Genomic DNA, 26,934 nt, shown 5'->3' with positions numbered 1-26,934 from the left:
AGAACTTGCAATATAGCAGGGTGTTCAAATACTTATTTGCTTCACTGTAAATGAAATCAAATGAAGTATTCTGACACGAACCTAAGAGAGCGACAGGTTTTCTGAAATGCCAGCTAGAAGCCTCACACTTAAACTCGGTCGCAGTAACAAGCTCACAATCCCTTCTGATTATTATATTTACCCGCTGCAAAAACAAATCAATAAATAAACATAATTCGGGTTGACGTCCACGTCAGCCAGTCGTGGCACGAGAAGCTTGGAATTTATGTGGCAATCAATATAACACTAATGCAATCCAACTTTTTTTTTTTTTTAATTGGATGACATCATTTTTCTTTCTTAGAGGCATGAAATGAAATGAGTGCTTATTATCATCACAAGTTACATATCCTCCTCTGACCTGCGTCGTAATGGAATTTCCCCCGTGAAGCGGAATGAAAATGTATTCCCGCACGGTGCACATGATTTGTTTAATGTTGCTTATTAGCTGTTTACAATGAGTGCTTTCAAGATGATGGGTTGTTCATACAGTACAATGGAATGTCCTAAGTGGAAGTGTTATAAGTTGGTGGAATTTTGGAGTCCCCCCCCCCCCCAAAAAAATGTATTTGTCTCATAAAACCTGCACAGATCCTGTTTGTTTCACTTGAGAGCAAAAAACAAAAAAAAGTTTTTTTTCCCCACCATGCATTCTTAATCTAGATTTAGCATCTGATTGGCTAAACTGGCACAAATTTATTGCGCATGCGAGCAGATCTGGAAACTGATCTACGAACAGGGTACATCTAGAATTGCATCAGAAGATTCAGCATTCGATTACCGTCATTTCCGGACTATAAACCGCAACTTTTTTCACCCGCTTTCAACTCTGTGGTTTATGCGGTGATGCGGTTAATTTGTGCTTTTTTTTCTAAGGGGCGCAAGGGGCCAGTCGAGCTGAAAAGGTAAGAGTGAGACCGGTGGAATATATGTGCCGAGGAAGTGACTTTTACAGCCCTGTGAGGGATGTGCTAGCGGTAGCGCTGTGCTAGCGTGTTGCTGCTGTGTTACCGCCGTGTCTCAGGGATTTTTACCGTTTTTTTTTTTAACCAGCCTTGTTAGTGTTGCACTAGGAGTAGTGCTGTGCTAGCGTGTTGCTGCTTTGTTACTGCCGTGTCTGAGTGATTTTTACCGGCATGTTTTTTTTTTTTAATCGGCCCTGTTAGCGGTGTGCAACCGTTACCGCTGTGCTAGTGTGTTGCTGGTGTGTTACTGACGCGTCTTGGTGATTTTTACCGGTATTTTTTTTTTTAACCAGCCCTGTTAGCACTGTGCTAGCATGTTGCTGCTTTGTTACTGCTGCATCTGAGTGATTTTTACCGATATGTTTTTTGTAACCATCCCTGTTAGCGCTGTGGTAGCGTGTTGCTGCTGTGTTACTGCCACGTCACAGCCATTAGAAAGAAAAGCTCAGGTATATTATCAAAAAGTCTTTCTGTGTACGTATCGGGGTTTTTTTTGTAAATATCTCACGTTTCAATGTGAGCACATGCGGCTTTTAATCAGGTGCGGCTTGTGTGTGTACAAAATACTTTTTCCTTTAAAAATGTACTGGGTGAGGTTTATAATCAGGTGGGCACTATAATCCGGAAATTACGGTAATTTTACGGATTTCAACGAGATTCCAAACGTATATACCATGCGCAATTTTGTGTTTTTAACTACTGCCTATCCTGAGAAGGCAGCATACGCAAAATATGAGATGACACAGAGCTCCAGCCTCTCCGATTTGGGTAAAGAAAATTATAAAGTGCCAGACACAAAAATTATCCATATATCCAACAATGCAATTTTGGCGCTTCTGAATGTACCAAGGGCTGACATTGAGCCAGTCACAAGAAGGAGTCATGCCATATTACCTACAGTATGTACCCTAGAGTGCGTACAATCGGTTTCAGTGAGTGAAAATGCGATTTAGTGGTGTACTTGGGATCTTTGGAAAAGATCAAAGTCTTAGTAGAGCATGCAGAACATCGCCGCCGACAACCCACACGCAATCATTTCGTCACTTTTCAAGTCTTGCACTTGACAATTCGGTAATTCCAAAGATTGCTGTTTAGATAACCCCGTAATTCGTTAGGGTTATCTTTGTGACTAGTTATATCAATGATGAAATTATTCCTGCACGACTTGTATGACAGTGTAAATGTTATTCTTTAACGACAGCAGCCTGACCCTGGAACAGATTCGTTCTCCTTCCATGATGTCCTATGGGAAAAATTCCGAGGTTTTCGCCGTGCGCTTCTCGCTTCCCACCGTCGTCATCGCCGTCGCCATCACTAGCTGCGTGTGTTTCCTGTGTGCCTCGCTGCGCTAAAAGACACCAGTCATCCATCCAGCTCGTACACTCAAACCCATTATCGGTTTCCTGACTCGCATTCCAACCAAACGACCCAGCCGACGGATGCCTGGTGGAGGACGAGCGTTCCCATCATCACACTGCTCCCTATACATCCTTCTAACCAAACCCATATTTCCAAAACCACCACCCCCCCCCCCTCTCTAAAAAAAATTCCCGGGGTCTTGGCTGGTCAGATGCCAAATGGAACGCCAACCAAGACGGCGTTTTCCATCCACCGACAGGCCCGCGATGATCGCGGTCTTTAAGGAGACACCCGGGAACGCCGTCATTCCGCATCTCTCTAGGGTAAAAAAGAATGGGGGTTCGTCAGGCCCCTACCGTAATGGGATGGACAGATGTTTGGATGTGAGAGACCCGGCCCTCGCGTTTAGGCCCCCTCGTAGCGGCGTGGCCTGACAGAAAGCAATCAGTTTGATGTGGAGGAACACAGTAGTGCACTGTACATTCGCAGGAAGAACTGCAACACGAGTCGGGGAAGGAGGATTTAGATGAAGCCGTGGATAAGGAGGGAAATTAGCAGAGGGTCGATTTAAAGGGAAAACTTATAAAAGAACAGATACTACAGGGGGGTGGGAAGTTTAATTTCAAGCCCACAGCAAGCGAAGGTGTGATAGATATGAGTCATGCTGGCGAGAGTGACGGGGGAAACAGCTGAGAGGTTTTTTTGGAGGTGCGCCTTTTGGCTGCGCTTGCGCTATTATTTTGGCGCAAGTAAGGTGATCCTCGGCATCAAAAAAGCTGCACACGGTCCGTCTCAACTCCCGTCCTCCTCCTCCCTTCTGTCGCTGCCAATTTTTCTTTTCTTTTTTTTTTTATTTTTTTTTTTTTTTTTGTCCTGTGAGTGTTTCCACATGTGGCGAGCCAGCGCTACTAGTTTGGCTTGTAACACTGACTCGACACAAAGCCCTCCTTATAGAAAGCCAAGAGCAAACAGGAAAGTGGCCGTGATTACCTCATAATGCTTCGCTTTTAACTTAAAAGCCCGCATCAGGGAAAAAAAAATTGAAAGAAAAAAGGAAAGCCTGGGACCGTGGAGCGAAAGCCCGAGCAAATATTCATTATGTACCGCAAGATATCTGTTGTGCTATATACCTTTAAAATCCTAAACCCTTTACCTGCATTTACATCTTCATTTACTGAGTTCAAATCACATTTTTATGTTATATTGGTAGCTATTTATTTATTTATTTGCAAGCGAGCTCTGTAGCTATGGTAGCTAGCTAGCTAGCTGATTAAAAAAAGCTACGGTGGCTTGTGTTTTGTTTTGCACTCACAATCCACCGTATTACCTACTAACACTAAAACAGTTTACAAAGTAAAGTATCTGTTATTATGTCCGCATAACAGTATCTCTATTGATCTATCTATACTATTTAAACAAAATTATTGCAACAGCTGGCCTATATGCCAACAGGAACTACAGAAGAATTTTACATGAATTTTCATATCAGTTTGAAACAAATATTAGCTAACTGACGCTACTTCTGTTCTAAGAGTCACTGATGGTGTAGTGGCACACACGCCTGCCTTTGGGTGCGGGCAGCGTGGGATCGATTCCCGCTCAGTGATGGCGTCGTTATCTGCCCCGCGACTGACTGGCGACCAGTTCAGGGTGTAGTCCGCCTTTCGCCTGAAGCTAGCTGGGATAGCCTCCGGCTTTCCCGCAAACCTTGTGAGGATGAGCGGCTTGGATAATGACATGACTTCTGTTCTCAGAAAATTCTCGTCCAATTAGAAGAAAATTGAAGCCACCTTTCAGTGGGTGTGCTCAGTATGTGATAGCCGCATGCTAGTTAGCACCACCGTGCTAGTCGTCGTGTCATCTGTTGATTGTTGACAGGTGTAAGTGGCGCATTTATGACAAGAGGTGTCACAGCATCAGACTAGAAAAAGTTCGTGTGGGAGGTTAGCATGTACACCCCAGTGTCATATTTGAATTCAAGCCGATCTGAACCGGAGCCGATAAACACCTGTGGCTACCGCGTAGTCATGGGACGCCGGAATGAAAGCTGATTGTATTCATATGCAGTAACATTCACTTAAACTGACGACGTGTAGTATTGTGACTAGCTTGTAGTATTGTAGTATTAAGGAGAATCGTTGCATTGGTGTCCTCGATTAACCTTTTCTTGGGGTGTATTTATTGGAAATACAGGTAAGTTGTATCATTAACGTGCTTTTACAAATGATGCCGCACGCTAAAAATGTTAACTTTACATAACGTCTCAGAAGTTACTCCAAAACTTTGAGAGCAGGGGTGTCAAACTCATTTTTGCCACGGGCCACATTGTAGTTCGGGTTTCCCTCAGAGGGCCATTATGACTGTGAAACCATCAAGATCGCTTAGCGCCTCATCGTACTGACGTGAAATTTATGAATTACTTTTGGAAAGAAAGAAATCAGGGGTAATGGGTTTAGCGCTTGCAATACCTCAACGTTATAAGTTATGATATGACAATTTGAAATTTTTGGTACAGATTTGAACAAGAATCCCGGAAGAGTTGCCATACGTTATTTGCCTTCGCGGGCCACATAGAATCATGTGGCGGCCCAGACCTGGCCCCCGGGCCTTGAGTTGGACACCTGTGTTTTAGTGGATCAACTTTCAATGTGGGTGTGTATTCAAATATGTGCTTAAAAAAACAAAAACTGTTATAATCTGTTTACAGTGTGTGGGGGACGTGTAAAATTGCTCGAGTTTTTATACGGTCTCTTAACAGCACTAATGTTGACCTTGTGCGGTTTTTATTTGAGAAAATGTTCAGGAATGTTCTTTCACTTGTTTCAGAACGGATTGCAAATTTTCATCTTTTTTTGTAGCAGTTCAACTTTATTTTTGGCACATTGGCCTCAAATCCATCCCACGTCCAAAATTATTCCTTTCCTCTCCTTAAATGTTTTCCCACTGTCGCGTTCAAACGGTCTGCTTTCGGTTTTTCAAATATCATTAATATATTGCCAGATGGTGCAAAGGAAGTATTCACGTGAGATGATGAAGCACATTTGTGTCATCCGTTAGTGCCTGCCACCGTCACAGTGGGGGTCAGCAGAGGAAGGGGGTGGGGGGGGGGGTTCTCGGCCTCGGCGTAGCCTGAGAATGCTAAAGGGCTAATCCTGCAGGAATGCTGCAGGAATGTGAAAGTTGAGTCAGGGATCGAACAAGAGAGAGAGGATGCATTGAAAAGAAAAGAAAAATGAGAGAGGGGACTTGGTATAGAAAAAAAGGGGGGGGGGGTGGAGTAGTTTCTGTGAATAAAAGAATGAAAGGGAGAGTGACGGCAAAATGGTAGTGGCGGGGGAAACTTCTAAGGAAGCGAGGAGGATAATTTAGATGAAGGAAAACTAGCGGGGGGGGGGGGGGGGGGGGGGGGGGGGGGTGAAAAATAATAATAATTTCTGGTATTTGATCAGCTGGGGTTCCAGCCGAGCCCAGCTGATACTAGTTGTGTGATTAAAAAAAAATGACTGTTGATCATTCGCTGGCCAGATTCAGCATTTTAAAGCCCGGGTGTCATCCCTATAAACATTGTAAAATAGATATTGTAATGAAAAATACATATAACATTATTCACTTCAATGTCTATACGAAAAAATAAATGTGAGCGGAGGGCGCGTCATCCATGAGCAAAGTTGCAGAAGTGTCGTTCTACGATATCCAAGCGGTCGCCATATTGGCTGCGTCCTCCGTCCGTGACGTCACCCGGAGATTCGCCAATGAAAACGCGCGGTGCACCCTAACTATGGGAGACAAACGCGCCCCTTCTGACATGGAAGCTCTCTTCAAAAAGGAGAACACCACACAACCGAGTGAAGTTACCGGGGCAATATTACACTATTGTTTCGAGCCATGTTCAGATGATGTGCGATCACAGCCAAACCTCATCCCCGTCCGATCCACTTCCGCGGTGGAGATGAGCCATCGCAGTGACCGCTGAACGCGGCGCCTCAGCTGGTGTGGCGGATTTTCTGCTGGGGTGGCATAAAAGGAGGAGGTGGAGCCGAGCCATGCTAATTTTAGGGGTACGTTCAAAGCCGCCGTAGTACTTGTTGAACACCGTCGAGCTGGGGCGCATTACTGCCTACCTGTCATTTGGAACCCGCGAAGCTCTCGTCCTCTGCACCCGTGCAATCCATTTTTCACAACAAACAGGGTCTCTTTCAAACTTATGAAGGCTAAATCCGTCCTCCCGAGTGTTCAATGCAATGAGCCGGCATTTTGGCTAACACGAAGGAACAACGAGCCACCTTCCCAGAGGTAAAACTAATGGAAACAAACGAGTCCACTAGGGGGCGCCTCTGTCCTGTGCGTCACTTCCTGCTTCTTCTTAAAAACAAATCCCTCGAGATGATTTTCATGGCGGAAGTTACAAGAAGCTGTATACGTCAAAATCATGTTTTGTGGTGAAAAAACAGATGGGACCATATTGGCTGTGGGGTTTTCATTAATAATATACCAAAAATCATTCATTTCATGACACTTGATTTAAATTCAAATTGTTCGAACATCCATTCATTTTCTTCGCCGCTTATTCTCACAAGGGAGTGCTGGAGCCTATCCAAGCTCTCAACGCGCGTGTGCCCCGCGATTGAGCGGATAAAGAAAGCAACCATGGTGGAACTGCTCTACCGCGATTTCTTCGGTTTACCCTGCAGGACAGGTGTGCCTACAAGGAGGAGCCACACACACACACACACACACATGATTTTTTTTATTAACTGCTGTCTCTTGTGTAACAGCGATTACAGTTTGTTACGGTTAGACGAAGACACGCTGACACAACACAGCTGCTCTTGTGTGCGTGTGTGTGTGTGCGGGGTTGTGCGAGGTACATGTATGCAAATGTTTCGCACTGTACGGACTGTTCAGAAAACAGAAAGTGAAGCAATACTTCCTGACGGTTTGGTTACGTTTTTTTTGGTTTTCATTTTATGAATGAAACATACCGAAGCGGCTCTTTACATAATACCGTAATTGCATCCTATAAGTCATATTACGACCACAGAATTGTAATCGTGAGGGGGGAAAAATGACCGTGAGTTCCAGTACGACCCAAATTTGTTGGAGCTTGTCGTAGTTTTGTCGCTAACCTATGCTAACCGAGTACTAAAGTCCAGAAAATGCGTCGTAAACTGATTGAGTGAACTAGAAAGTGAAAACAGGTGTTTAGAAATACTTTAAAATCTATGATTCAAGATCATCTGTTTTTTATATTCAAACACAGCTTATGGGACAGGTAAAATAATTTTTTTTTAAAATGGCTTTCCATCAGTTTCTGTCTGGGGCAAACCTGGGAGAAGCGGTTGTTACGAGCCATGACGTCTGCTAGCTAGATTCTGAGAAGTACTGTTTGTTTATGGATGGTACTGTATATGGGCAGACCAGTTACAATTATTACGACTATGCATAAAACTGTATTTTCCACCTGGGAAGACATTATATGACATAATTTGGGCTTCTACATTTTTTTTATCAGACAACACAAAATTACTCGAAGGTTGTGATCTTCCTGCCTCAATTTGTCACCTGTGATTTATTGACATACTTACTGTTATTCCCGGCCTACGGAGCTCACCTGGTTGCAAGCCTCACCGAGTACATTTGTCAAGGAAATACCATTTGGTACATACATACGCCGCAGCTGTGTAAAAGCCGCAAGTGCCCACATTGAAACACGAGATATTTACAAAGACGGTACACAGAAAGAGTTTACTGCTAGCGCTAAAGCTAGTGCTAATGCTAGCGCCGCGCTATAACTAACAATAACAGGGCCGGTTAAAATAAAACTTACCGCTAAATATCACTGAGACATGCCAGTAACACAGCAGCAACACACTGGCACAGCATTAACACTAGCGCAGTGCTAACAGGGCCGGTAAAAGTCACTTCCTCGGCACATATATTCCACTGGTCTCATTCTCACCTTTTTCGAGTGCCCCACTTGCGGGCGTTAGAAAAATGCACAAATTTGCCGCCTCGCCGCATAAACCGCAGGGTTGAAAGCGTGCGGAAAAAACTTGCGGCTTGCGGGCCGGAAATTACGTGTTTTGTGAATATGAGGGGAAGCGTGAATATTTCCTGAAGAAAACCCACAAGAAAAAAAAACAAAAAAACTGTGACGGAAACCCATTAGTTCACTGTGCTGCTGGAAAATAAGAGAAAAGCAATTCAATAATTTGAATATAATGTGAATGTGTGTAAAATACATAACAGAGGAAGTCCTCTTACGCAGCCGCCAGCCATCACACGCTTTCTGTCTGTCTGTCTGTGTCCTGTCTGTCTGCGTCCTCCGTAGCTGTCAAGGTCAGCGTGGGAGCGGTGCTGGCGGCACGTCGGAGAGGAGCAGCTTTAATTGGAGTCCAGTGGGCCGCGGAGACCGGGGACCCCAAGTCAGACAGGAAAGCTTTTATTTGGGGACTTCCTGCCGACGCCATGACTCTCTGCGCCGTCCCGGTCTGTCCCATTGTCTCGGGCCACATCCCTAACCTCCCAAAAATCTCTCAGCACCGCGCGACTTTTCCGTCTGCCGGCTTCCTCTCCCGCTCGCCGTCTGCTGCTTTTGAAATGTCCATAGCGATCGTTCATCCTCCCCTTTTTTTTTTTTTTCCTAATCTGCTTTCTTTCTTCTTCTCGGCACGTCCTATTGTTTCCACATCCGACGTGCGTCCTTCACCGAGCGAGGGGAATTTGTCTCCTGGGGAATATGAAGAGCGGGGACTTAAGTCAGCCGGTCTAAGGATGACAGACCGACACACGCTCCGACTCTGCGTGGATTAATTAGGTTGAAAAGAGATTCGCGTCAACTTTAAACGTCTTTATTGATAGATTACAATGGTGTATATTACCTTAAATATGATGACTGGCGACGAGTCCTGTGTGTCCCGGCCTGTCACCCAAAACGATCCCGCTCGACTGGAGCCCCAATGTGGACAAGCACAATTCTGGTTTTAAGGACTCCACAGGATTTGACGCCACATTTCGTTTAGTTTAGCCATTTAGAAACCGCAGTAAAACGTCTGCAGCGTCATTCACAAATTTGATCTGCGAAGGGTTAAGTAGGACAGTTGAAGCGGAACTTCTGACTTCCTCTGCAAATATTTGTTTTTTTTTGTGTCGTTATTTGTTTTTGGGGTGGGGTTGAGCACTTTTACAGCCGACCGTAACCGTTCATTGTACTGTACACAGTATTTTGCCGCACAATAATACAACAATAATTTTTTTTCCTGCCACTTTTTTGGAAAATTGCATGTAGGCCTGTTAACTCCACAAACAATAGATCGATTAATTGTGAAACAGTTCTGGGGATCCAGGTTCAATGCCGGCCCCGCCTGTGTGGAGTTTGCGTGTCCTCCCCGTGCCCGCGTGGGTTTCCCTCCGGGCACTCCGGTTTCCTCCCACATCCCAAAAACACGCAGCATTAATTGGACACTCTAAATTGCCCCTAGGTGTGATTGTGAGTGCGGCTGTTTGTGTCTATGTGCCCAGCGATTGGCCGGCGACCAGTTCAAGGTGTGCCCCGCCCCCTGCCCGTTGACAGCTGGGATAGGCTCCGGCACTCCCCGCCACCCTCATGAGGATAAGCGGCAAAGAAAATGGATGGAGGGATGGATGAACCATTTCCCCCAAAAATGAATGTGGCGCACCAACCACATGACTCAACTTTGTCTATTTGGTCAGTCAAATATACTTTTATTGTTATTACAATTTAATCTTAACTGTAGTCACACCTTTGTAACAATAAAGTTGGCTAAATGTTGCTTCTGAAAAGGTTATATGATAGTTGATATGCATGTAGATTAGACAGGAAAGGTCATATATTCATTAATTAACAGTTAATTAACCCTCGTGAGGATAAGCGGCAAAGAAAATGGATGGATGGATAATTCTAAAACAAAAAATATTCATGATGAGGTGAATTTGCAAACACTGAACCAAGAATCTGGAGGTGCAATGCACACTCCAAAAATGTTATCTCGCATGCTTGCATAAGGCCAAGTATGATATTTTCCTCCTTTATTAAATTATTACCTGCATATTTTTTATCTTTTTAGATGATAATATACAAAATTTATACTTCATGATGACATGATTTATGTTTTATGACGCACATCCTGGCACACAGACAGGGAATATCGCTTTTGCTGTTGTCTTGATGACAATCGAGCCTTCACCCACTGAGCTCTTTTTATGACCGGGAAGTTACGTTTCCAGCTACGCTCGCCTTTTTTTTTTTTGTTTTATTTTGAAATAGGTCTTCAAAATTAAACTACGTCGAGGGTCCGCGTATTGTATGATGTACCAGGAAAAATCCATACTTTTCGTTATGGGGGTTTCAAAGTCCTATTTGTCCCACATTTGGATCAATAGCAACAGTTTGTGTAACGTGTGTGTGTGTGATTGTACTTTTTCACATCCACTCTTAAATATTCACCAAACTTTACCTCCGGTGGGGGTGGGGGGGGGGCGGCTGGGATCCCGTTGCCCCAGCGACCAAACTGTAATCAGCCCGCCCAACCGCTGATCGTCCGTTTCTAACTTGGTGTTTGTTTGTTTACCTAAACACTTCAGGGGATAAAGGGGTGTTATCTGCAAGAAGCTCAGTTGGGGGGGGGGGGGTTGATAAAGAAAAAAAAAACTTAAATTACATGTGATTTAGTTCATCGTGTGGGCTCATATGGCCACGGTAGATTTGATAGGGGGAGATAAGCGTGACCGTGAGTGGGCTTTAATGACCGGCTGGCCTACGGGAAAGTTTGGGTGTTCCTCCTTTAATTGTCTCCTTACTGTAAATCGCCACCCGTAATTGCATCCTTGTTTTTAAAAATGCTGTTGGGGGGGGGGGGGTGACCAAGAAAGCGGTGCAAGGTACAGGAGGTTTCGTACCCTGCGCTGTAGGACAGCTACATGTCGATTTATCATTTTTTATTTTTTTTTAAACTTCTCATCTCCGCTTGAAGTTTGTCGCCACCAGCCTGTTATAACATGCTTATAAACACACACGAAGTGAGGACACATTGAGGGGGGTGTTGACACAACAGCGTTTCTAACTGAAAGCGATGTCACCTTGGCCGTTAGTTTACGCAACAATTCGGGGCCCGAAAACACTGAGACGTTTGAAAACGGGCTTAAAAATGGAAGTTGATGATAGTCACACTGTCGTGTTGGTTCTAAGCGCTCATCTTTTGAAAAGTTACATATTTCTGTTAATAAATAATGGACTTTTAACCGCACCATAGTCAATGAAAACTAGATGGAAGTGGATGCCTTAGAGCACAGGTGTCAAACTCAAGGCCCGGGGGTCAGATCTGGCCCGCCACATGGTTTTATGTGGCCCGCGAAGTCACATCTAGAGTGTCAATTTCCATGATTCTTGTAAAAATCTGTACCAAATTTTTAAATCGTCATATCTTACAAATGGTCAAGTTGGGATATTACAAGCATTTTTGTGTTACCAAAACGTGAATAGTTGAAAAACGGGCCACCCTTGATTTCTGCTTCCAAAACTAGTTCATAAATTGATGATGTAAATATGATAAGATGATTCAGTATTTTTGTTTCACAGTCATAACGGCCCACTGACGGAAACTGAAACAACGACGTGGGCCCCGAGAAAAATGAGTTTGACACCCCTGTCTTAGACAAATGCTTCTCAAAGTTTTCAAACCAAGTAACGCCCAAAAAAAAAAAAAAATTAAGATCACCAAATATTACCATTGTGACCAAAATTAATACAGAAAGTAATATATTGAATAATAAAGCAATTAATTTGTAAAATGATGCAGAATTTGAACATTAGCGCAGTACTTCCATGCAAATATTATGAAAGGAAATTCCACAAAACCCAATTTTAATAATTCAAATAAGATATACTGCACATAAGTGCAACATAAAAATTGCACCACTAAAGTTTAAAAATAAACACTTGAGTTGGGCAAAAATTTTCATGTACAACTCAAGGGAGCCCTCGTACCTCGAGTAAGACAATATTTTTTTTTTTAATTATTTAAAATGCCATGTGATAATTTTGTAAAAACGCTGAAAACGGACATTGGAAACAATGTACGATGTACAATGCACTCGTCACGCACTGATCACTAAGCTGTCTTCTGCATAGACGTAATGCAAGGATATTGCTTAGCCTTCAAAGGGAATGAAAGAGGCCACTTTGATTGGACAGGATCGAAGTCGCCTGTGAGGACACCAATGCAGACGTCCCACTTTTCAATGAGCTGGCCACCATGCCGGTCCACGAAATTCCCAAAACCGGTTTGTGCTAGTATCGGTCGTGTATAATTCCAGGCCTTTAAAGAACGGAACATTTGGTACATTTATATATTTATAAGGTATGGGCAAGACGTGTAATTACCTCATGCTCTGCCCACACGTCCACTCTGTAAACAAAAACAGTGTCGTTCACTCTCTGGCATGTGGATGTCATGTCATGCTACAGCATGAATTTAAAAAAAAAAAAAATAAAGAACACAATTTAAAGACTGCTTGCGTGCTCTTCAGCGTTAATTTGTCCAGACAGAGCTGTCAAACGTTGGGGTCTGGGGCAGGTGTAAAAATATACATTTAGCTCACATTTACATGTGTAGCTAGCGGGTTTTAGCTCCCTTCCAAGGCCGACATCATTGGGAAGGTGTGGAATTTGTCGGGGTAACTCGCAGCCTTGCATCGTCGCTTCGCGCAAACGTGCTAACAGAAAACCTTTTGGACGATCAATCACGAGTCTCCTCTTTTATCTGCTTTAAGTTAAGAGGAAAACCAGATAAAGACCCCGAGGTACCTCGCGTCCGAGGTCAATCCCCGCGTGACACCCGAGCCACGTTTTGGAGATCCAGCAGACGCGGAGGTGAGCGAGGAAGAAAGCGGCGCGCGGCAGACAAGATCGAAAGAGGCGCGAGCAAAAACGTAAATGTTTAAGTCTGAGGATGCGAGCGTACCTCCCGCAACCCGGTCGCAGTAGATCAATCACGCTGATATCAGACAGTCATGAGAGGAATGTCAACAGCGTTCACCTTTAACCCTACGTGTGAAGGCATTACAGTGCCGGGCTTTACCCCCCGCTTCTCCTCACCGTGACCTCCACGCAGCCCCGCGCTAATGGAGATTTTATGGATGGAGTTGTACTTTATAGAGACCGTCGGGCTGACTGGACAGCTCTGGGAGCCAGATGTGCCGCCGCGGACGAAATGGGCCAATTACACGGCGACAGAAAAGAGCGCCGGGTCGCTTTCCACGAGCACACGCGCGGGGATGTCCGTTATGTTCGGCTGCTGTTCCGCAGCACGACGGCGACCGAGGACGTACCCACATAATTGCGATAAAGCTGCAGGATGTTTTTCACTTTTAATACCGTTCCGAGTAGTTTCATTGCTCTTTTGTTTTTTTTGTTTTTTTTTTTTCCAGTAACGAATGTATGAATTTCATTTGGAGAGTTTTACCTATGGAGCTGTACAATTTGGTATCGTTCAGCCTTGGTGGGGGCGTACAACTCAACTGACCGCCAATTGTGTGGCTTACTGGAGAGGGTTAAATATCTACAGTGAAGCAAATAAGTATTTGAACACCCTGCTATATTGCAAGTTCTCCCACTTGGAAATCGTGGAGGGGTCTGAAATTTTCATCGTAGGTGCATGTCCGCTGTGAGAGAGATATTCTAACAAGAAAAATCCAGAAATCACAATGTATTTTTTTTTAACGATTTGTGTGATACAACTGCAAATGAGCATTTGAACACCTGAGAAAACCAATGTTAATATTTGGTGTAGTAGGCTTTTTTTTTTTGCAATTACAGAGGTCCAACGTTTCCTGTCGTTGTTCTAGATCAGACACGTTTCTGGGCTGTTGCTGAGAATCATGGAGTTTCAGGTTCCTCCAAAGATTTTCTATTGGGTTTAGGTCTGGAGACTGGCTAGGCCACTCCAGAACCTTGATATGCTTCTTACGGAGCCATTCCTTGGTTTTCCTGGCTGTGTGCTTTGGGTCTTTGTCATGTTGAAAGACCCAACCACGACCCATCTTCAATGCTCTGACTGAGGGAAAGAGGTTGTTCCTCAAAATCTCACAATACGTGGCCGCAGTCATTCTCTCCTCAATACAGTGCAGTCGTCCTGTCCCATAACCAGAAAAAAACATCCCCAAATCATGATGCTACCACCCCCATGCGTCACAGTAGGGATGGTGTTCTTGGGATGGAACTCATCATTCGTCTTCCTCCAAACATGGTTAGTGGATTTTGGTGTCATCTGACCACAAAACTTTCTCCTGTGACTCCTCTGTATCATCCAAATGGTCACTGGCACATTTAGGACGGGCCTTGACACGTGCTGGTTTAAGCAGGGGAACCTTCCGGGCCATGCATGATTTCAAACCATGACGTCTTAGTGTATATTACCAATAGTCACCTTGGAAACGGTGGTCCCAGCTCTTTTCAGGTCATTGACCAAGTCCTGTCGTGTAGTCCTGGGCTGATTCCTCACCTTTCTAAGGATCATTGAGACCCCAACGAGATGATTTCTTGCATGGGGCTCCACTCCATCATGTTTAGCTTCTTCCATGTTCTTATGTTTGCTCCAACAGTGGACCTTTTTTTTCACCAAGCTGCTTGGCAATTTCTCCGTAGCCCTTTCCAGTCATGTGGATTTGTACAATTTTGTCTCTGGTGTCTTTGGAGAGCTCTTTGGTCTTGGCCATGTTACAGGTTTGAGTCTTACTGATTGTATTGTGTGGACAGGTGTCTTTTTGCAGCTAACGACCTCACACAGGTAGATTTGATTCAGGATAACACATGGAGTGAACGTGGACTTTTAAAGGCGGACTAACAGGTCTTTGAGGGTCAGAATTCAAGCTGATAGGTGTTCAAATACTTATTTTCAGCTGTATCAGACAAATAAATTGTTAAAAAAATCATACATTGTGATTTCTGGGTTTTTTTTTTTAGATTATCTTTCTCAAAGTCGACATGCACCTCCGATGAAAATTTCAGACCCCTCCACGATTTCCAAGCGGGAGAACTTGCAATATAGCAGGCTGTTCAAATACTTATTTTCTTCACTGTAAATCGCATTATAGGATTCCTTATAACATAAAAACAAAAGGCTAGTGTGAGAGGTGTGATTTCCCAGTAGCCATCAGACAAAGTTGTGGAAGCTCGGGGCGATTGGGGGTTGTAGGGGGGCATCGAGTGTGAGACAGCGAGAGGAATGATGAGGCAAGAAGTACATGCAGTCGGAACACAGAGAGATAAAAGGATGGAGACGGAGAAGAGAGATCAAGTGTCAAGTCCACTGTGGTCCATTTTTTCCCGGAGACAGCTGCAGCCACAACTGACAAATCCAGAGGGGCCCCCTTCCTCTATAGGCACCGGGAAAGCACCGGGAATTTTCCGACGTCTCAGCTCTCTGCTCCTCAGGGAACCCCTCACCCCGCGCTTTAGAAAGGGCGGGGGGAGGGGGGGGGGGTCACGGCCAGTTCCACTTCCAGGCCTCCACTGATACCCTGCCTCGGTCGGCTTTTGCCCTCGGCTAGCTTGACACATGAAAGGTAAAGGCCCCGGAGGATCCAGGAAGCCCGGAATTCTCTCACCCTTCCCTGATCCCCTCGCCACTTCTTTCCCTGCGTATTCTCTCCTCGTACTGATTTGTATTTATGTGCGAAGGCTGGGCAGGGCAAGTGCGAACAGCGGTGATATACTATTGCGCGGCGCATGATAATACGGCCACGCCATTAAGGCTGGACGTCGCTAACGCGTACGGGCTTTTGAGCGAGCTCAGTTCAAAGGAGGCCACGGCTTTGCTGGTAAGGCCCGCTGTGCTCGTAAAAGTAAGGATTAAAAAAAAACGAACGCAGCCCAGCGCCGTTGAGAAAGAACAAACGGCGGATATTAACGTGGCGATCAGGTAAGGATGTGAAGTCGGAGGGATTGGGGGTGGAAAGGTGGAAGGGGGTTTTGATGTCAGGGAACGCTGTGCAGCAGGGGAGCCGATCGTAACGGATCTATTGAAGTTCAAGCCTCCGCGTTGGCTACACTACATCTGTACCCCATTTCCATCTCCTCCCCGAGAACAACGAGGCCGCAGATCATGCGTTCCCTCCCCGAACCGCCTCCTTTTATCTCATTTTTCTCTGCCGTTTATCGCCTCTTGTCCGCCTGACTGGCGCTTTCGCGGCCTCGCTTTGGCCCGAACGCACACAGACACCCCTCAGCTAATCAATTATCCAATCAATGGGTGGGGTGCGGATCCCGAGTTCCCACTCAATTCTAATTCCGAGATATTTTAAACAGTTGTACAAAATATGCTTCCAAAATGTTCGCAGTAGTTCAGAAAGATGAACCTTTTCGGTTTCCTGGTCGGAGGCATGCTTGGATGAGTTTAGCCGTGGGAGAATTTAAGAGTCCAATCTTCAATCTGTCATGCCATGCAAATATACTGGCATGGGCGCCCATTTTTGCAAAATCCATCAATTTGAAATCTTTCTACTTTATTTTGGTTCAACACAATAAATTCGGTCAGTCAAGCAATGGCGTAGGTGCAAAGTTTCGGATTATTGGACTCCATTTTTAGAACCAAAACAAAAGCAATCCGTAGTAAACAGATCTTTTTTTTTCTTTCCACACTTTTATATACAAATAGATAAAGAAAAAGAAAAGAGAAAAAAGGGATAAAAAATTACAATTAATTTACATTCATTAACAGAGGTGTAATAATACCTTTATAAATGACAGAAGAGGAGAGTTTCTCTCATTTCCAATTATCTGATCTCGTAGGTCATCCTCAACCAATTTCATACCCGTAAGTGAGCAAAGAAATTAACCTTAAAGGTAAAACAATAACAATAATCAGAGTAGTCCAAAAAATAAAATAACAAAAATGAAACCATTTCAAAACACCTTATGACACATGTTCCAAAAACTATGTACAATGATTTACATATTCGCTTCAAGTAAAAAAAACAACAACTTATGTTTCAAATGTTCTTGGCATCGGAACCCTTGGGTGATACTTGTTATGACAACAAGACAAGATGCAATACTTATGAGTTAAAAAATATTAATAAAAATCCACTGCACAAAATGCTAAGAAAAATAAATAATAATAACAACAAAAGCAATAAGTTGTGGGAACCAATAAACAAAATTAATTCTCATTATGCTGTAACATCTTTTGATGTTATGGCATATTTTGTCCAGTTTTTGCATATAGAAAAACCTACACAGTCCAGTGAATACGGTATATAAATGATTTATTAGTTGTAGCGGGAGTCCCAAACAAAAATAAACAGACACTAAATGGCCCCTGGTACACATTTTGGACACCACCAATTTTCTTCAATGCACTTAACAAGTACATTTTTGAAATTTTGGATGAAACCAGAATATTGAAAAAATGGCCACGTTTGAGATTCACACCCCAAACCTCAGAACTGGACCACCATTAAAAAGTTCATATTTAAAAAAAAATAATCTTTGTATGGCTAATGCACAAGAATCACCACTGCGTATCGTTGTACTGCGATCCCACGTAAAATTACTTAATGATGATAAAAACATGGATGGAGTATTTTGGTGAGGGCCACCCCAAGGAACATTTATCTTAGTTACCGCAACACATAAACTTTATTTCATCCTTTACGATGAGCTGAGCTCACAAGTGTTCTTTAAGATGAACTGACAAGAATTCCCTCGGATACACTCCAAAATTTTATCGGAATTTTTCCCAGAAGCGTGCAAGCTGTTCCCGCCTGCCGCCGACTTCTCACAAGCAATCATCACGGCCTTGTTAAAAAAAAAAAAAAAAAGCTTCAATAAATTGATTTCCTCTCTGTGAGAGGGCGCGTGTCTTCTTTCCGACGTCTCTCCTCGCGTCGCACCTCGCGCCCCCTTCCCCGGGTCTCTTCGCGCCTCGCTGTCATCGGCGCACTCTGTTTGCGGGGAGTGGGAGCGTCGGCCGGGGCCCCCCTGTCAGGTCCGCCTGGGCCCGGGTGCGCGGTCAATGAAATATGGTAGCTGTCGCATTAGGAAGTCCATTGAAGTTAATGAGGGCCAGTGTTCTCGGAGCAACATCTGCAGCTGGTTACTAGCCAACATCGACCCCCTCCCACCCCCAGTCCCCCACCCTCACCCCTTCCTCTCCACCATCTCCAACCCGGACTCTTCTGTGAAGATTGTGGCGGGGGAACAGGAGCAACTTATTGGGAAACTGGACCTCGAGTATTGAGTGGTTCTGGCCAGCAGTTGGCTGCGGGGGCCGCGACCTCTGGGTAATGGCGTCTGGGTGGTACACCGAGTAATAGATACTGCGACGTTATCGGGGGCTATCAGCTGGCGAAGCCGCCGTAAAAACCACGGAAATCAGTTTTTCCACACCCACGTGCTGTGAAGACATCCGACATCGATCTGGCAATGGAGATTCTTGATATACGGATGATATTTCAATCAAGTCTGCAATTCCTCGAGTTCCTCAAACCCTGTTACGGTTTTGCGGCGGTGGCGGATGACCGGAGAACCCCGGCGCGGAGAATCCGGGAGCTAAAGCAGGATACTTGTCAATAAAAGATTTTATTTTGAAAACACACAAGAAGAGCAAACACGCCATGGCATTTCTTTCATGTATCCAGGACCTAAATCATTTAGTGATTTATAGACCAGTATCAGAACTTTAAAATCTATTCTAAAGCTGACTGGAAGCCAGTCCAAAGACTTTAGGATTGGAGTTATATGCTCTGACCGCTTTGTTTTGGTCAGAACACGACCTACAGCTCTTTAATACTCTTTATTTTTGGGAGTCCAGTTAGAAGACTATTACAGTAGTCAAGTCTACTTGAGATAAAAGCATTAGATGAGCTTTTCCTGGTCTGCTTGACACGTACAAGACTTCACTCTTGATCTGTTCTTCAGATGGTAGATGGCAGTTTTTGTGATTGATTTGATATAATTGTTGAAAATCAGGTCGGAATCAATCAGAACACCAAGGTTTCAGACTTGGTCTTTGGTTTTTGAAGATAGAGAGTCCAGGTGTTTACTAACAGCAATTCTGTTTTCTTGATAGCAAAAAACAATTGATTCAGTTTTGTTGTGGTTTAGTTGAAGAAAATTCTGGCTCATCCAGTTATCTGATTTAGACGATGGCACGATACCACAATTGAACTTTCGTCATCTGGAGACCCCTGTGTGTCATCTCCATAGCTATGGTAGTCAAAATTAAAGTTTTGAAGAATTTGCCCCAAGGGTAGCATATACAGGCCGAACAGGAGAGGCATAAGTACTGATCCTTGAGGGACCCCTTAGGTTATTGAGATTCGCTGAGACCGAGCACCTCCAATGGTGACAAAGTAGCTACTTTCCTCCAGGTAGGACCTAAACCATCCAAGGACCGTTCCATTCAGTCCTACCCACGTTTCCAACCTGTTTAGCTGTGTATTGTGATCTACCATATCAAAAAAAACTAATACTGAACGGTGACATTTTTCTCGTGATGTACTCCCGTCAACCTGTACTTTGGTATCGTTCAAATGGTTTTCACCAACTTCGTATCGTCTTCCTCAAAGTTGACCGCTACGTAAACTGATAATCAAAGCGGGGCGCGGAACAGGGTCAAAAGTTTAATGGTGGCGCGGCCATTGTGTGAAAGATAGTGAGGGGAGTTGTGTATTGACACGTGGACAAACGGGTCAGAGCCACCGTGAATGGCCGGTCACAGCCCTTTAGATGCGAGACGTCATTTATTGACCTGATTCAAAGGCTGTCTACTCACCTCTGTTTCATTTGGCAGTCCAACTTTTTTTTTTTTTAATTAGCTTGAAGTGTCCAGATGGCAAAAGGTGTAAATGTAGACACCCCGACCCTAGGAACTGAATTCATTTTTCTTGTACATCTGCAGTTCAAAGATGCCAAACTCTTTGTAGTTCAGGGGCCACATAAAGCCTGATTTGACGTTTTATGGGGCAGGACCATACTTAATATAATATTAAATAACAAAAAAAAATGTTTGAACCAAATCAAATGACAACAATGATTGCATACTAACTGATTACAGTGATTGCATTTTAAGGCACACAACTTATATATAGTATAATATTTTAAAAGTGAGTCAATTTACGAAGACCTAGGAATTAATATCATCGCCTTTTTTCAGCATAATAATAATCAACGTTTTTCCAAGTCCCCACCACCACAATTTCTGGTATTTTTTTCACTTTCAAATTCATCCGGCGGGCTGGATCGTACGCGCAAGTGGGCTGGTTTTGTCCCACGCGCTGTATGTTTGCCACCTGTGCTCTAGGTAAATGAAGTAAATGTTTGTTTATCCACTGCGCATTAGTTTTTTTTTTAACATACTTCATAAACAAAAAATTCTATAGCTTACTGGAGTAAAATTGCAGACTCCTTAAAATCTATTTAAATACTGTAACGAATGCTTCATTACATCCCATCACTGTTGATCGACATGCGATAGACACCTAACCTTTTTCCAAATTAAAAAATCAAAATATCACTTGCCGCCGACGGTTCCTCTCGGGCAGCGTCGCTCGGCCGCATCCGCTTTTGTCTGAGCATTCTAAGTGTGTGTCCGGTGTGCGTTTCACGCCATTCGTCAACAGTTCGGAGTGCATCTTCGCTCATTCGTCTTGTGCAAGTGTCTTAAGAGTGCATTCTTTGTGTCCGCTCAGGTCATTCACGGCCGCCGTGCATAATGGATGAGCGTCGAGACGGGTCTCCTCCGCTTGGCCGGACAATCGGAGGCAAGTGAGGTAATGCGATTGTTTCAAATGAGGGATTTGGTTCAAGGGAATGACAAAGGGAATATTCGCTTATACGGTATCAACGAAAGTAAACCAGCAAAGCAAAGCAAATTTATTTGTGTAGCGCATTTCATTTCATACACAAGGTAACTCAATTTGCTTTACGTGATTAAAGGTGTATGAAAACAAAGAGATAAAACATTTAAAACGGGATAAAACAATAAAAATGACAAATGAAATAGTTTTTAAAAAGACTGAAAACCACATACAGTACAGTGCAAGTAATATGATCAAAAAGTGGATATATTCTGAAAAGCATGAAAAAAAGGAGTATTCTATTCATTCATTTTCTAATCAGAAAAAAATAAGCAAATAGATTTTTTTCCTTTGCACTAGAATTTCCCCCTTCCTATATTTGAAATTCACATATAAAACTACATAAATAACAATGGATATTTTACATACATTTTTCAAATATTTTTTCATTATTGCATAGCATTGCCTGCAAATGACATGGCCAATCGGTCAATTTTCAAAAATTATTTCCAATTTTTTAAAATTAATTAATTTAATTTTTGGCTGACACGGTTGGCCTCACATTTCTGAGGTCCCGGGTTCAAACCCCGACACACTTGTGTGGCGTTTGGATGTTCTCCCCGTGCCTGCGTGGGTTTTCTCCGGGCACTCCGGTTTCCTCCCACATCCCCCAAAACATGTGACCTTAATTGGACACTCTAAATTGCCACTAGGTGTGATTGTGAGTGTGAGTGGTTGTTTGTCTCGGTGTGCCCTGCGATTGGCTGGCGACCAGTTCAGGATGTACCCATTGACAGCTGGGATAGGCTCCAGTACTCCCCGCGATCCTTGTTAGGATAAGCGGCAAAAGAAAATGGATGGATGGATGGATGGATGAATTACATTTTTTAATCAATTTTCTATTTTTTTTTTTTTACAAAGCCATTTAATTAATTTTCCACCATGTTTGTGAGAATCAAGGCCCAAATATTCAACATGGGAAACTGTCAATATTCCTGTTTTCACATATTTTTGGGCTTTTTAACAACCATAAAAAAAAAAAAAAAGCTGGGGTTGGGGGGGGGGGGTACACACCCGACAAGGTTAACCTCAGCAAAAGGGGGCTGACTATGTTGTCTTCAAGACTTCAGATGATTAACTTGGGCGTTTGGCGGCCTTCTTGACCCAGGGCCACCGCAGCCCAGAGTTTACTATCCGATCCGGTTTGCCTCCCACTGTGACCGGATTCCACCGGACTGTTTGCCCAAACCTTTGAGCGGGCCCTTTCGGTCCCTCTCATGTAGCGCGGCGCTGCGGTTTGGCAGGGAGGCAAAAAAGATTGCACCGATCTGCCAACAACATGTCGCCGGCGTGTGCGGACTCGGCACGAGATCAAATCGACCTGGACCGAGCTATTGGAAGCGGGCCTGCATGTCTGGTTCTCTTACTGGGAATCGATGGGAACGATAACTAGTTGCAAAAAGTAGCAGAGTCCCCAACTGATCAATAAACTGTTCATTTAGGACATAGGCTGATGATATTTACATTAATCAGACGATGTAGAGAGACAGATGAGTTTAGTTTGTCCTCTAGTAAAGCCTGTAACTCAAATTAAAGAGGAAAATTGCACTCTATAATCTTGTGCTTGATTTTAAAAAACAACATTGAGTAATAACACATGAATAACATGATTGTGCTGCTCCTTCTGGTGCAACCCTCGTGAGGATAAGTGGCTAAGAAAATGGATGGATGGATGTATATATACCGTAATTTCCCGCCTACAAGCAATGACTTTTTTCACACGCTTTCATACCTGCGATTTATGCGGTGATGCGGTGCTAGCGTTAGCACAGTAGCAGCATTAGCGCACCTGGTCATAAGCCTCTGTACACAGAAAGAGTTTAGTGCTAGCAATAAATAAATAATATATGCCTGTGATTTTGTAAGTCTATCTAAATGTGTTGCATCACCATTTGTGTTCAAACATCTGTTACATGCTATCTGTGCTCATTTTTAGCCCGTCAACGGCATTTTCTATTGTGTAATGTTAAGCTAGCAGAGGCATGCTTTAGGGTAAAGTTGTTTAGTTGAAATATTAAATAAAACTAAACCTATTTGTTTTATGTTTATTTTGACAGTAAACTATAAACTGCTGTCAATAAACAGCTTAAAGCCTCTCTTTGAAAACTTGAAAAGCACAAAACTCTTTGTGTACAGAGGCTTATAACCAGGCGCGCTAACGCTAGCACCGCACTAATGCTAGCACCGTGCTCATGCTACCCAAACAATTACCCAAAGAATTCGTGAAGCTGAGATAAACCACCAACAGGCATTTTGAGAGTTGATTCTCAGTGACAAAAAGGGGGAAAAAAAACACTACTGAAATGGTGAATCCGCGTGTGCCAAACTGCGAGTATGCCAGGCCGCACTCGACTGCTCTCAGTGATTTAACACGCTGCGGTAATATTAGGTAATCATTGCATTAGAGAAATAATCCATGCCTGTGATATTGTATGTCTATCTAAATGAGCTGCATCACCATTTGTGTTCAAATATCTGTTGCATGCTATTTGTGCTCATTTTTAGCCTGTCAATGGCATTTTTTTATTGTGTTAACGTTAAGGTAGTGGAGGCATACTTTAAGGCAGGGGGTGCTCAATGCGTCGACCAAGACGGCCGATCGTGGGACGGCGTGACAAAAAAAAAAAAAAAATGAGTGAGGAAGACTAGTTGTTAGATCCAATGGGACAATTCACATACGTACTGTAAAAAATGAAAAGAAGCCACTGGTTTCTTTACGGCAGCACACAGAACTTTCTCAAACAACCACCGCTGCACCACCACACAGTTTTTCCCAGTTTACTTAACCCCCCCACCCCCCACTCTTACACACATACACTCGCAATTACAAATGTTACAGTACTTACGCAGGCCATCAATGCATTTTAGAATGACAGCGTCCACAGTCTGGGCAACGTAGCGCAAAGACGAGCGAGACATGATGCTTATGTTTAGTTTCTATCATAATGGAGAAAGTTAAAAACAAAATGCTGTTGTTCTAAGATGCAATGATTGTCGGAGTATGTGAATAATCAAAGAAAAAGTGGTCAAACTGGACGAGATTTTCTCTTTTCCGAGTGGGAAAGGTCTGGTCTGAAGCCAAAGTAGAAAGCGCAGGATGAGATGGTGTGTCATTTTAAAATTCCACCTTGAAACAGCCTCATCCAGGATGAAAGCACAGACAATACAGTGCACAAAAAGCTAATTATGTATTGTAAATACGGGAGGCAACATAACATTAACCTTAAAACGGTTTGGGAACATCATCATCATCACCCATTCCCCCCACCCCCAACTCCAGTCGTCGGTGGCTCGCGAGAGACTGGCTGCTTGAAAAGTAGATCTTGGGGTAAAAAAAAAAAAAAAGTCTGGGCATTGAAATGTAAAAAAAAATAATGTTTGTTTTATGTTTAGTTTGACAGTAAACTTTAAACACGGGTGTCAATAAAATAAAGATTAAAGCCTCTCTTTGAAAAGTTGTTTGCTAACTGCCAAACTGGTGCTTGTTGTGTAGTGAGTTCAAAGTACAGCGCTCGTATCTCAAGTCAAACCAAGCAGTCGTCCCAATTTTGTTTTTTTTTTTTTTTTTAATATGGGCATTACAGAGGAAAGGATCTCCCGGAAATTATCTATAAAAAGATCAATCAGCCAGTGCTGAATCACGAATGTGCACGGTCCACCGTGTTATGGGGACCGATGATTAGTAAGCTTCCGTTTCAGTTCAGACAAGATCAGAGTCCAGGTAGGTGTGCAGGAAACGACTGTAAGTCTACTTAGCGTTCTCTGCTGTGATGGAAGATACCATTTCTTGTGTGTGTGTGTGTGTGTGTGTGCACGGTCATTAGCGAACTGCAGCCTTGTGTTCACAGTATGAGCCCCACTACTTTTCCCTTCACTCTCAAGCTGTCGGATAAATGAGGTTAATAAAGTGGAGCGTTTACAACCAGCATCCTCCCTTCCTCCCTCCCTCCCGCTTCTGCTTTCACCTTCATCCACCACCTGAGCCTGCGCAACTCCTTCGCCTCCCTCCCTCTTTCATCTCAGCTGCAACGCTTTCTTCCTCTTTTCCTCACCTCTTTATATATATATATATATATATATATATATATATATATATATATATATATATATATATATATTGTCATCGGTGCGGGGCGAAAGCTCTGGGATTTCCTCCTTCCATTTCCCAGGACAGAACTGCAATTACAGCCCGGCAAAGAGGAGGACCAGCTGTGCGGGGGGGGTGACGGGAAGAGCGAGGTTAAGATTAGGGCGCCCCTCAGAGGAACGCGTGCAGTATTGCACCTATATATCACGCTGGGATCAAAGCGGAACCGAATAGTTTCAGGGCTCACGGCTGTTTGCAAAGTGCCCTGACAAGGTCATCGTGACCAAACAGGCCCGACCGCCCATCACAGCGCCCAGTGTGCCGTGTTATGACCCGTCCCGAGCGTGAAAACCCACAAAAAAAAAAAAAAAACACCAAAGCTGCGGCCGGGAACGCGCCGTGATTCCCTGGAAATGCGAAGAATGCGGCGAACAACCTTGCCGCCTGTTATCTCGAGCAAAATGCAGATGCACCGAAAAAAAAAAAAGGGGGGGGGGGTGAATGACGATCGGACCAGAACAGGTAGAGGACACATTCAGACAGCTGCCACTTGGCGCAGGAATTCCGTTAGGGATGGGCAGAGAAATGATCCATAGTTGCACAATGTCAATAAATTGTCAAATGCGCACACGTACATAAACACCAACCGACTGTGATAGTTGCTGCCTCGGGCGTAAAACTACCGCGTCCAAAAGAAGAAACGTTCTAACGTATGTTGTTCTTCGTTTCCACGTTCTTGCACGCTACATTTATTCGCATGAGGACGTATATATAAATAACATCCAACTGGATGACGCGCCAGACAAAGGCTTTGGGAATTACGCTGGCCTGTGGTCCGGTCGCAGTTTTTCTGCGATCATATGACTTTGGGCCACACTGGCACACTCTACACCCCCCAACACCCCCGACCTCCCTCCCGCATTTTTTTTTTTTTTTTTTTTTACGACATTGCTGCAGGCTTAGAGATTTGCAAGGCAGCCAGTTCGCACTCTCAAAAACCCCACCAGCGCTGTTTTAGCAACAAAAAAAAAAAAGTCATTTTAAAGAGAGGACAGAGTGCCACAAAAAGTACTTCACTGCATCAAAATAAAATGCTCAGTTGATTTTTAAAATCAAAATTGGAAACTCAAACATCATTCATTTCATATTAAATGGATTTTCATTGCAGGTCAATGCCGATTTCACCCTGAAAAGTTAAGAGCAAGAAGAAAATTATACTAGGCATAAACAACCCTCTGTTTACCAAACCATCCATCCAACCATGTTCTTTGCTGCTTATCCTCACTAGGGTGACGGGGAGCACTGGAGCCTATCCCAGCTGTCAACGGCCAGGAAGCAAGGTACACCCCTGAACTGGTCGCCAGGCAATCGCAGGCCACATCGCGACAAGCAGCTGCACTCACAATCACACCTAGGGGCAATTTAGTGTGTCCAATTAATGTCGCATGTTTTTGGGATGTGGGAGGAAACCGGAGTGCCCGGAGGAAAACCCACCCAGGCTCGGGGAGAACATGCAAACTCCGCACAGGCGGCGTCTGGGATCGAATCCGGGACCTCAGAACTGCGAGGCCAACGCTTTACCAGGTGAGCCACCGTGCCGCCCCT

At 43.9% G+C, this 26,934-nt stretch overlaps 1 protein-coding gene across 5 annotated transcripts in view; it reads left to right on the top strand.

Annotated features, from left to right (window-relative positions):
• The window catches only part of LOC133496231 (protein eva-1 homolog A), a 295,444-nt gene that overhangs the window by 188,809 nt on the left and 79,701 nt on the right, over positions 1-26,934 (top strand). For 2 of the 5 annotated variants that reach the window (XM_061811537.1, XM_061811539.1), the window contains 4 exons: positions 8,695-8,852; positions 21,075-21,155; positions 26,618-26,669; positions 26,795-26,913. In XM_061811537.1, coding sequence (XP_061667521.1) covers positions 26,841-26,913 — 73 coding nt within the window. In that variant the 5' untranslated portion in view covers positions 8,695-8,852; positions 21,075-21,155; positions 26,618-26,669; positions 26,795-26,840. Of the gene's footprint in view, positions 1-6,321; positions 6,422-8,694; positions 8,853-21,074; positions 21,156-24,835; positions 24,964-26,617; positions 26,670-26,794; positions 26,914-26,934 lie in introns of those variants that run through there. The other 3 variants (XM_061811540.1, XM_061811538.1, XM_061811541.1) reach the window with 3 other exon arrangements.

This window comes from Syngnathoides biaculeatus, chromosome 23 (genome assembly GCF_019802595.1).
Source record: "Syngnathoides biaculeatus isolate LvHL_M chromosome 23, ASM1980259v1, whole genome shotgun sequence".
In the NCBI taxonomy this organism is placed as follows: Eukaryota; Metazoa; Chordata; class Actinopteri; order Syngnathiformes; family Syngnathidae; genus Syngnathoides; species Syngnathoides biaculeatus.
Note: the sequence above shows the minus strand (reverse complement) of the source record. Positions and strands in the feature narration are given on the sequence as shown.